The sequence below is a fragment of the Diadema antillarum genome, unplaced genomic scaffold (genome assembly GCF_040938485.1).
Source record: "Diadema antillarum isolate AM-2024a unplaced genomic scaffold, OU_Dant_1.0 seq00000105_RagTag, whole genome shotgun sequence".
Classification (NCBI taxonomy): Eukaryota; Metazoa; Echinodermata; class Echinoidea; order Diadematoida; family Diadematidae; genus Diadema; species Diadema antillarum.
Window position 1 is genome coordinate 827,417 of NW_027271191.1, and position 12,353 is coordinate 839,769.

The 12,353-nt window shown below is 39.5% G+C and overlaps 1 protein-coding gene across 2 annotated transcripts; it reads left to right on the forward strand.

Moving 5' to 3' along the window:
- Positions 1–2,116: 2,116 nt before the first annotated feature.
- On the forward strand, positions 2,117–9,871 carry LOC139726942 (uncharacterized). Of its 2 annotated transcripts, none has more exons than XM_071637929.1 (4): positions 2,117–2,642; positions 5,695–6,033; positions 8,375–8,568; positions 9,210–9,871. In XM_071637929.1, the coding sequence occupies exons 1-4, from the start codon at positions 2,576–2,578 to the stop codon at positions 9,792–9,794; spliced, it is 1,185 nt and encodes a 394-aa protein (XP_071494030.1). In that variant the 5' UTR covers positions 2,117–2,575; the 3' UTR covers positions 9,795–9,871. The 2 variants fall into 2 exon arrangements, with proteins under 2 accessions (XP_071494030.1, XP_071494031.1); XM_071637930.1 differs by having other exon boundaries at positions 8,381–8,568.
- Positions 9,872–12,353: the final 2,482 nt, after the last annotated feature.

The following is a 12,353-nucleotide window of genomic DNA, read 5'->3' on the forward strand; positions in this document are numbered from 1 at the left end:
TGAGGGTCCAAATCGACCTTGATCTTTGCTCCTTGACCTTTGACGAATGACCTCTAAATTCCCTTGAAAATACCTACCAATACCATGTTCTATGAAGATACCTTGAACAATTTGCGAGAAATGGACTCCAAGAAAAAAGTGAAATTTTAACATTTTCACCTGACCTTTGACCTTTGACCTCTTGACCTGAAACTCTGTGGAGAATCATGTTTTGGTAGTACGTGTATGCAGTCACGAAGTTTCAAGAAAATGCCTTCAGACATTGCATAGATATGAGGGAAATAATGAAATTTTTAGCATTGACCTTGAACTTTTTGACCTTTCACCTCTTGCCGATTTCACTCAAAAACCTGCTTAGTTAATCGCCCCATCGTACGTCATCTTTGGACCAAGATTGGGGAAATTTGCTTAATCCAATCTTGAGTTATCGCGTAAACTGATACAATTTCTTAATTAAGTCGACCTTGACCATTGACTTCTGGTATATTCGGGTATTTTGATTATGCCCAATATGCTAATTAGATTGTATTTGCATAGAGAAATAGTGTTTTTTTATTACAAAACATTTCCTTTTGACTAAAAGATATGCATACTACTTTGGTAGTTTTTATGCAGTTCTTAGACTGTAAGAAAATCTTTAAAAATAAAGTTTTACTTTACTTTCTTTAGTAATCCATTATGTAAATTAACTGGTAATGATGGTTCAATTATCAAAATTATTTTCTCATTTTGTTTCATAGAGTGTTTCTAATGGGTAATATCTATCTATAGGATGAGATATAAGGGGGTTTTCATGGTTTACAAATCAATTTCCATAACTTGCATAATTATACAAATTTTATGTTTATTTACATAGCTATGAAATCAATTTTTTGCAGGAATAATATTGTTAATACTTCTACCAAATTATGTATTTTTGCTGGATGCACATACATTTTAAAAAAAATATACGTATTTTGCATAAATCATGCAAATCAAGGCTTATTTGCATAGATACAGATTGTCTCTTTAGATGAAAAATTTCCAATTGTACCGAGGAACATATGTACCAAATAGGACATTAATTGTACTATGAAATGCAGCGATCGCCCCTTTTTTCGAAGCCGCCGCTCAAAAATATTCGAAGCATGTGCCAAACAGGATCTGCCGCGCAGATATACGAACACATTATTGACTCGTGTCTCATTGCATAATCACTAGCTACTTTCAAAGGAAGATATGTCTTTGTGATGGTCATTACTTTTCGCTATCCCTTCATAAAAGGTAGGTGGTACAGACACGAAGATGCGCAAATAGAAATTGCGCAAAAAATGCTGAAATAAAGATGAAAATTACTCGATTGGGCATACCCGGGCACTAATCTGATAAATTATATTCATTAATACAGAATTGTACTTGAAGATTATTCCATATTAGTTTCATTTGAGGAAATTAAGTGGAAAAGCGACAAAACCAGCTTTCCAGGATGGCAGTTTTAAATATTTTCACATGATACAGCTCTGCTTTACACTTTTGCGCAAATTTCTGGACGAAATTGACTTTTGTTTTACATGCTTTATCAGTAGGTGAAATTTCGTTTCATTTAATAATTGAATAAGCAAAATATGACCAACATTATGATAACGTTCAAAATGAATCTTCAGATTGTTCAGCAAGACTGCGGCGTCGAACATCGATCATCAAAGGCACACGTGCACCTGTGGAATTCTTTTGTACATCAATAGAAATCTGACAACTGTTTGAATAAATTCAGCCAGTTGAAACTCCATGTATAAAACCTCCTTGGTCTTCCTAATTCGGTAGTGAAGGCCTTGTGGTTATAGACTCTATAGCTTCAGTCAGAGTGCGGCTGCCCTCTTCTAGAAGGTATATACTGTAAATGGCTCCGGCTGGCTCTGGCTCCACTCAGAGCCTTCAGAAGGCTCTGGCTCCAGTGGTAGAGGCGCGCCCTCTATCTGCCTTTGTAGGCATTACAGTTATACACAGTGCAAATGCACATGCACCACAGAACATGGTGTGTGACCTAGCTGCACCAGTATCCTGCGCAGCCAACCTGTGCAGTACAGGTATTTTGTTTGTGGCAGTCGCAAAGCACAGCGACTCACCCTCCGCCGCTACGGAATGCCGTGGCGTCGTATGCCTGCTGCATAGACGATACCTGGCTGGTGCTATTTTGTGGAGACATGGACAATGTCAGTATTTAATCGAGATAATGTTTTGAGAGAGTACAAGGAGTACAAGATAACCGTGATCTACAAAGCTATATACCGCGACCTGTAAGTCAACGTTGCTACTCCCTCCAATTGTGGATGTGACTGCTGAAGGTGATACGCGAGTAAAGCAAGACTGAATGCAGTATAATCCACAGTTTTTGTACACGGTTCGCGCTTTGTTATTCTCAAGAAGGAAGTGTCGCCACGAAAAACATGCCGACGCACTGCACTGCCACTTTCCCGTCCATTTAATATACCAAGTTCATTGAGTGATTTGGTATGCGGCCAACGCAACAAAAAAGCGTGATATACTGTACTTCCTAATCAAAAATCTGTCGAGTTTTCCTAAGATTTGCTACGCAATGTCGAATCTATTCTTGATAGTTGCGACTTTGGTCATACAAGGGATTCCGTGCAATGGACAGAATGGTAAGTGTGATACATTCAGTTACTTGTTTTAAAAAAAAAGAATTAGAGATTTATGAAACAAAGTCATAAATAAAATTATGTATAGCGAATAGACGTGGGTATAAACGATATATTTCGCTTGGAATTTTCTGAATGAGTCGCACAGGAAGGTATATACGAAAGGTCGAATATTATACTGTTCGTGCAGTGATAGCATTCATATTGTTGTGTAGGTCAGTGAAACGATTTCAAGTTATATAGTTTGTATTTAATATAGGGGAGGGTCGGTCGGGGCGGGGGCGGGGGAGGGTGCGTGGGAGGGAGGGATGATTTTCCTTCCTCTTGGTCGACCACAGGCCAGGTCAGTAAGGAATTGAGGCCCAGAATAATCACTCCACCCACACACTCGCACATTCCACCGTCCACATGCACGTATAGCGAATTCACGGTGTATACATAATGGATACATAGAAACGATAATAGCAAATGTCGATGTAATTGTACGTTTCGTCATCTTATCTGCAGATATTAAACCGTAGCTCATATTTTGCACATTGTAGACACAAGGAATTATCGAAGTGCCCTGGCCTGATACATGGACTCGGAGCAGTGAGACAAACCACCCAACCCCTATGTGCTCATCGGCCTCAGTGTTAATTCCCAAAAAGAATCTTAATAAAAAATAGTCTCTACATTCTTTTGTCCTTTGAGACCGTGCGACGAGCTTGGCCATGATATATGCGCATTGACCGGTTTAATAATAGTAATGCGTTATACATAAGCTTATTATTATTATTATAGTATTGCAATTGTTATGATTACTTTTTATCTTTGTTTATTGATGGTGTGGTCCAACCAGCTCCACCCCCCCCCCCCCATTAACATGTGATTAGGAGAAACAAAGACTACAAAGCGTTCCCAATCCCATGTCTGTGTATATAGTTGCTTGATCTTTTCAAACTAACGATGTGAGATAGGCACAATATTCTAATTTTATTCTTTTTTTATCTCTTGTTATCGATGTTCACCAAGGGAGGCTGATGGGGGCATTAACGTCCTTTTTTATCCCCAATAGGGCATTTTATCATAAAGTCATAAAACTTACAAGAACTTTGGTTTGATCCAACGAAGAGCCTATAAAAATCTCATTATTTTATGTACCCACGAAGATTTTCAACATAATAAAAACGTCAATTTATCAGAGTTTAACATGTTTCAATTCTATTTTCAATGTTATTCTGTTTCATTAATTTACTAAGTACGAACTTTAGATGAAGCATTCGCCTGAATGCAACATATCCTGATATGAAAATAAACGTCATATATACTTAACAGTATAATATTGGTGACTATAATGGAGCACAGATAAGCGTTCATTGAAAAATATGATGAAAACCTAATGTTACTATAGAGAAGCCTGGTGATGCAAAAAGAGTAAGTCATGGGTAACTGACCAGCAAAGTCACATGTTGAAGAAAACAGCAGATGGGTTTATGACAATTCACATGGCAATGGGAACAAGGCATACATCGAACAATGGAATGGATAGCATTGGGTTCCTCCCGGTAATGTGCTGGGAGTGCTTATGGGTGGGCCAAGGGAAAATGGTTCCCCACCCCCCCCCCCCTCCCGTCCGGAAAAGGAGGGGGAAATATGCAACCATTGAATCTTGACCCAACTATGAGCACTACCCTTGACCCCCCCCCCCCCACACACACACACACACAAACATACGCTAAAGATTTTAAAAAAAATGATGCCCCTGGGAAAGAGGACATTAATTTATTTTATCGAGCGCAATATGCCACGAGAGATATGTATCGTCGGAGCTATATTATAGGAGCTTCTCTCCCTGCTTAGTCACTTTCTTTTGCCACAAAGTTTACCAGTCCTTTCGCAAAAGGCACATTTTGATTTTATGTGGTGTGAGATAAATCATAGACAGACAGATTTAGAATATGTGGGTTGAACACTTGCAAACCCCAAATCAGACAATGCTTATACAAATACCGTAAAAATATGATCACATAACTTGTACATCGAATAGAAGACAAATAAACATAAATTAAGAGGAAGTACCAAAACGACGACGGAGACATGACAATACACTTAGCTTCCGTCAGTCCGTGATTCACGATTCACACCCCCCCCCCCCCCTTCAGTAACCAGGAAGGAAATTGATAGGCCTATCCGACTGAGATCTTTCTTCTTCCTAGTTTTGGTTGGACAATAATGAGAGTGATATGGCGTCTAGAAAATTTTCTTGCTACAATGCTAGCTTTGTTGTGCTTTGAATTAATTTATATTAAAAAAAAAACGATTAAAAGCGTTCTTGCAAAAGGGAACGGTTTGCGACAAAAACGACAAAGTTAAAATTTATTTCACTGGTCTTACATCACAGTGTGTAATATTTTCATTTGCGTGGCACAAGTTAGCTTGAAGCCCCACTGGGGGGGGGGGGGGGGGGGGGGGCAACGCGTTTTCTTCTTCTGAAGATACCTGGTCAAATTTGTCACCAAACCCAGTGCGTTATCACAAGGGTGACAATGTAAAGGACCTCAGAACCCCCTATTTCATAAGATAAATGGATTGATGAAAATCGAAAAAGTTGTTTCAAACTTGAAATACTCTGAGTAAATACATAGAAGTGTGCACTTTCAAGGTCATTTATTGTAAATGCAGGGGTTCGACGGGATCGAATGGGGTAATTTTTTACATTTATTTCATTTGTTTTTCTTTTATCTGCATTATCACATATTTAAAATACGGTGGTGTGTACTTGCCAGGTTTTTTACCAGTGTGATATAATATTCATGTGATATATGGACACCATGCCCCCATAGAAGCTCTCAAAACTGCCTCACCCCCAAGTTTTAAATGTCCCTAGATACTCAGGTGAGTGCGAAACCCCCGGTCTCTTGTTTCATTGCTTTTGATTCTTGATGTATTGGTTGTCTCTTGCGCAAGATCTAAAGTTTTCGTATCATCATTGCAACAAACAGACGCATGTTAGGTCACCTGCGTTATTTCATGGACCTTCATTAACTACACTTTTTCGTCTTTGTTTTTACAGATTTCGACCTACGACTGGTCGGTAGCCCTAATCCTGCCGAAGGTCGAGTTGAGGTATACCGAGAAAACGAGAAAAGATGGGGTGCTGTGTGCGACAACGGCGACGGCGGTATTGGGGAACCTGAAGCTGACGTGATTTGCCGCCAAATCGGCCACCCGGCTGGATCCTTGCGCTTCGATCTAAACTTGACATCTGTTTCTAACATTTCAATGGCTTTCTTAGGGAGTTTGTCATGCAGTGGTTCGGAAACATCAGTCAGCGCTTGCAATGGTTCCGTCTTGAGCACCACATCCTGTCCCAATGATATGCAGGCGACTGTTGAATGCGATACAACGCCAGGTATTTAAAGGATAAAACTGTGATTACAACAAGCCTGAGTCTAATTTGACTTGTTATGTAATAGCCCATTTGCTATGCATATCTTATCTTCATATAGCGATCCCATGGCATCCTATCGTGATAAGTCTTTTTGTGATGCCGGTATCAGATTTGATTTGCCAAGTTTTCACATCGAGAAGCCCCCCCCCCCCCCCCCCCAAAAAAAAAAAAAAGAAAAGAAAAAAGATAATAATAATAATAATAATGATAATAATAATAAATGATAATAATGAATAAAAGAAAAGGAAAGAAAACGTAAAACATAATAATAATCCGAGGCAATTATGGTAATGAATATTATAATAAAGAGGAGATTCACCCTCAAAAATGACATTAGAGGATGAAGTTTATCCGGCACAGAATATTATAATACAAGATACAGAAGCTATTAAGACACTGGAGAACCTGATATACACGTCTGTGTTTCATCAACAGGAATATCGTTATGAGCACATTGAGAGGCATGTGTGTTCTTTTTTCTTTCTTTCTGGCTATCAAGGCTCAATTTATTTATTTTGGCTCTTTTTTTTTCAGCAGTCTCTCATTTTTGCGTCTTTCTTTCCAAATTTTTGCCTTCTTGACGTTGCCATTTTCACTGCCTGTCATACATGCAATTTTTTCAGTGTTCATGGAAAATATGATGTAATACGTTATAAAATTTTGATGTGAACCATCAAAAATGTTTAAATACTTAGTATAGAAATGGATAGTGTGTCCTTGTTGACAATAACTTCAATGTACACCGTGTTTTTTATCATAAAGACGAATCACACATGCGGCCTAGTGCCAAATTAAATTATGAATCGTGCTACTTTAGGAAACCAAATAATGTATTCGCATACCGGTTTTCAGATATCATTATCAACTTCATTTAAAAGATGATAATAATAATTGGCATGTAGTAATTCCGGTAATAATAACAATTACAGTGAAGATGCAGATCACTTTTAACCCTAAAAAGACTGGGCTATTTTGGTAGCTCGAAAGACTGGGGGGCCTAAAGGGGCCCCCCTTAAGATCTCGGCCGTGGATCTCGCGATCGCCGCGGAAATTTGCACAATGGTAGTGTGCGATGTAATCTACAAGATCGTATATTTGAATTTTTCCAAAATAGTCTTCTTTTATTTTATTTTGATTAATTATGCTAATTTATGCGAGAAATCAGACTTTTTTATCTAAATCAGTAAATGAAGCTCTAAAAGTGCTCATTTTTGGTCTAGATATTCTTTGTAGCATTCTTAGCAAATGTACTTGAAAAAAAATTCGGTATCAAAATTAATTTCTTATTTATTTTATTGTTTTATGAATTTCTTATGTATTTCCTTGTTTTTTCGACCTTTTGTTTTTGTTGTTTTTTTTAGCAAAATTTGTGGCAGACCCTTTTTGAAGCATAATACTTCTAAAACAAATTGATTTTAGCCATTGAGAGTAAAAATAAGCATATATATATGAACCATGTGATAAAACTCAATTTGTATTGACTTTGTACACAAAATCACATTTTTGAGCCATTTTCGGTCTCACGTGCATGTACAAAAAGTCATGTAACTTCAGAACCGTACCCCCGGGCGTCACAAATTTGGTGTCAAAATGTGCGGGAAACTCGAAAGAAAAAAGTCATAGAGCATCGCGGCGAGAGCATTGCGTGTTGCTGAGTAATCGCGCGAAATGTCGAGGGGGGGCCTTTTAGGCCCCCCCCCCCCCCCCAGTCTTTTTAGGGTTAAAGACCCTTCGATCAATAGTGAACTGCCTTGAGGCGGAGAGGGAATCATTTTCCAACATTTTTTCTTGATAGTATTAATCATGTGTGTTAAATTTGTCTCCCTCTACAAAATTTGTTAAGATCGCAACTGCTGTTCTGTAAGTTAACAAACATGTCGGAAAAAGAAGGAACCAGTGGGACTCGAACCTGTCATGTACTGCTTTCCTGACAGCGATACTATCACTAGGCTGTCCCTGGTTGCCGGCAGTGACACGATGAACATTGAAGAAACCGTTACCCAAGCTCAGTAATTCCGACAGTGTTATGTTAAGTAATCCAAGGCGGACAAGGCATATTAAACGAAAGATAGATATTATTCAGATGGGTGCAGGTTCAGGTGTGAGTTTCTTCAATCACATCTGAACCTCACCCCTCTGAATGATATATTTCGTTCAGTATTAATCATGTGCAAATGAAACAAACCAATATACGTCTGTGGAGCTATCTTAATGTCTCTTTAATATATGATATGGCTCACTGCATATATTTGATCATACATATTAATCACAGTCATTTATTATCTTCCCTTGCTGAATTAAGTAACAGTAGGGGATCTATCCCCCGGAGCCATCGCGGGCATAGCTGTCGGTTTCGCCATCGTTATCATCGTCTGCTGCCTCTTCAGCCTCAACTGCAGCTGTCAGCCATGTTGGAAGAAGACCGAGGAGAGGGATGACACAGGCGTGTATGAGTGCAACAGCGGTGGCAATAAGGTCTATTCCACCACATCCAACGTAAGCTTGTACATTTTTGAATTGATTTTACCTTATTTCTACCTGGCCTGAATCATCGACTTTCGCAAGATCTTACGATTATTTTTACGGGTATCCATGCATTGCCGCACTTCGCTAGGGACAGTATGAACGTGGAACAAATACCCAAGCTCCGAAATTCCGACATTGTTATGTTAAGTAGTCGAAGGTGGACAAGACTTATTGCATGAAATCAAAAGATTATTTAAGGTGACATTGTGCTATGAAAGACAATTAGATTTTAATCAGTTGTCTCCCTCTCTACGGCTGCCAGGGACAGCCTGTCGCTACCTGGAAAGCAGTAGATGACAGGTTCGATTCTCTCTGGTTTCTTTTTTCGACATGTTTGTTAAAATATGGATCATTAGTTGCGATCTTACAAATACATTTGAACAGAGGGAGACGGATGATTAAAGTCGTTCAAAGTAAGTGACCCTTGTTGGAATTAGAGCACGATTTTGAGTTGATAAAAATGCCATTTCATATTTTGACTGCCTTTAACGTGAAAATAATCATAAGAGGTATCGTTGATATAAAGTGTCAACTTCCACAGTCAGCATGATAAGACGTTGCTCTAACAGTTTTCGCCACACGTTGTCTCTCTTATCGTTTCACTGTGACAGCTGAAGTCGGAATCGGAAAGCCACGGCAACTCAAACGTGTATAGCAGCACCCACGATGAACCCGATCCTAGTTTGTTCGTGTATGCGCCAAAAGTGCCGGTTGTGATAATGACATCACCACCGGAGGAGAAAGACCACCATGCAGAAGAGAATGGCAATGTGTCCGGTACTACCGGGGAGAAGGATGCCCGTGTCAATTTGAATGACGACTTTGTAGTTGTCACCATGACAACGGATGCAGTAGCCTCAGAAGAGAACATTAAATCCGGTGCAACTGTTACAAAGGAGACAGATGGGGACACTGACAAAGAGCTGAAAATTGAGGTGGAAGGAAAAGAAAATGATGGAGAAGAGGAGAAAGATCCGACTCTGAATGAAGATTGTAAGGAGGTAACACAGCGTGAGGTCGAGAATGGTGATGGAATTCCAGTTACTGGAGACCTACTGATGAGCTCTGAATCAAAAGCCATAAACAAAAATACTGATCACGGAATTGAGAAGGAGGCTTCTCATAGCGTGCCACCCAACCTTCACAAGGACGCAGTGTGCACCGTTAATGCTGAAACACACGATACCAAGTTCTGATATGATAACTTGGCAGGTGTGAGGTTTTTTTGTGTGTGTGTGTGTCTGTTGTGAGTGCATGTGCAGAGAGAGAGAGAGAGAGATGTGTGTGTGTGAGGAAAATAAGAAGAGTGCACAGATTAGTGATGGAGATTATTTCTGTATAAAGACAAATGAGGGGAACGCATAGCAAAATAAAACACTGCGAATATTGCTATGGCTTGTATTACACTACACCCAAATAATGTAGTACATGACCGTATTCTCGATATGGCTTCAATCGGTTGTTAGGACTTGTTGGCCATGCCTATAATTTACATTCATAAAGACTTGTCCACATCAATATATTATTTTCACATTTTTACTTCCTTTTTCAGCTGGTAAAAAACCAACCAAACAAACAATCTTCAGTGCAATGCCACACCAAGGAGCTTAAAGAGTTTGAGTTCCAACTGGCTGTGATTATTCAAAATAGTCGTCAGTTTTCTATTGATGTACAAAAGAATTCCACAGGTGCATTTTGTGCCTTTGATGATTGGTGTTTAATGCCGCCGTAATGCTGAGCAGTCTAAGGGTTTATTTTGAACGCTAACATATTAATATTGGCTATGTAATTTGCTTGTTTATCTATTAAATCAAATTAAATCTCTCTAAATGATAGAGCATAATTATAAACAAAAGTCAATCCCGTCCACAAATTTGTGCAAAAGTGTATATAATCAGAGCTTTATCAAGAGAAAGTGTACCATCCTGGAAAGCCGGTTTTATCACTTTTCCACTTATCACAAATAAAACTGAAATAGAACAATCTTCAAGTATAAATCTTTATTGATATAATATTGTATCAGAATAGTGTCCGGCATGCCCAGTCGAGTAATTTTCATTTTTATTTCACCATTTTTGGGGCATTTTCTATTCGCGCATCCCGTGTCTTTACCATTGTAATTATCACCCATCTTTTTATAAGTGGGGATAGCGAAAAGTAATTACCACCACAAAGACATGATATCTGCCCAAGAAAGTGGCTGGTGATTATGCAGTGAGACGCGAGTCTTGTTTTCTTATCTGCGCGGCAGCTCCAGTTTGGCACATGCATCTATATTTTCGAGTGGCGGCATCGAAACATCTATAGACCGATTCTGTGTGGCGATTTGTGTATTATTGGTTGTGACTCCATTCTCTTAAACCTCCTTGGCCACACCAAATTCAAGCTGCACTCTTCAGAGTAGAGGCAGACGATTAGACCACGTTTACAGTGCGAGGCTCGGCCGCGGCTCGGCCCAGCCCCGCTTAAGTGTAAACGTGCAAAAGGCCAAATGCGAGGCCAAAATTGGCCTCGCATTTGGCCTCGCTCTGGAGGTGGTCTCGGCCGCGGCTCGGCCGCGGCCGAGCCCGGCCTTTTCTCAGTGTAAACGCAAACTGGGCCAAATGCGCGGCCAATTTTAGTCTGGCTTTCAAACCCTCTGCCTGTACTATTTCGCTATTCAGGGTGTTAACCCCCTCAACGTCGAAAACTAGTATAATTTAAGGTGGTTTTGTCCTGCAAAGTTTTTTTCCATCACCAAAGGCCGTGGCGACTTCGTCGCCACGGAATTCAGTAGGCAAAGTGTCTGAAAATTAGACAATACCAAATTGCGTTTGTTTACAATCAGAGCGCCACTCCGACAAGATATTGAAAGGTTTGAATCAAAAGCGCGGCCGAGCGCGGCAGTGTAAACGGACAAAATTGCGAGGCTCGGCCTCGCAATTGAGGTTGGGCTCGGCCGCGGTTCGGCCCAGCCCCGCACTGTAAACGGGGTCTTAGAGTCCATGGTATGTTGAGGCGTCATCGAAATTAGATCGAGTCGTCTGTGTAATCTTCAACTTAACTTAAAGATGTACATGTATACTTATGATAATCCACGAGTATTAAGACAGTGCTATGTGCAAAGAATGACAGGAAATTATATTGATATTCCGAAATAAAGTTCATTGTTGTATCCTTTATTTTGTGCCTTTGAATGTTTCTACACAGATATATGGCGCGATGTAAATGCTTTGGATCATTATCATCATCATCATCATCATTTTGAAAGAATGCATGTCATGGTTTTAATGCTTGTGATGAGTTGAACTGTACAGTGTTTTGTTCCTTAAATTATACAAGCGGTAAATGCTATACATGTATAGGCTGATTTTTAGATTTGCATAGTGTCGTGATATGCGCTGCTAAGATTACTGTATATTATGAGCAATGAAAGGATGCATTCAGAACTCCCACACGTATATCAACCGTGTATGCACTATCTGAATAAAGTCGTGCGTAGTTTTATTTCGTGGGTTTTGCATGGATTCCAAAGCCTATATATGATTATATTAGAGGCAATTTCATGTGCATGAAATAAGTGATATGCAATGGCCAGCTGTGGATAACATTGCCAAAATCATATTTTAATGAATTTTGATTTAAAAAACAATCTAAAACAAAAGAAACCGAGATGGACAGGATCGACTGAGTTGTGATTTTGATTGTGGCCTGTATACGACAGTATATTGCTCATATGTAGATACATGTATCAATTTAAGAGGACTGACCTTGCG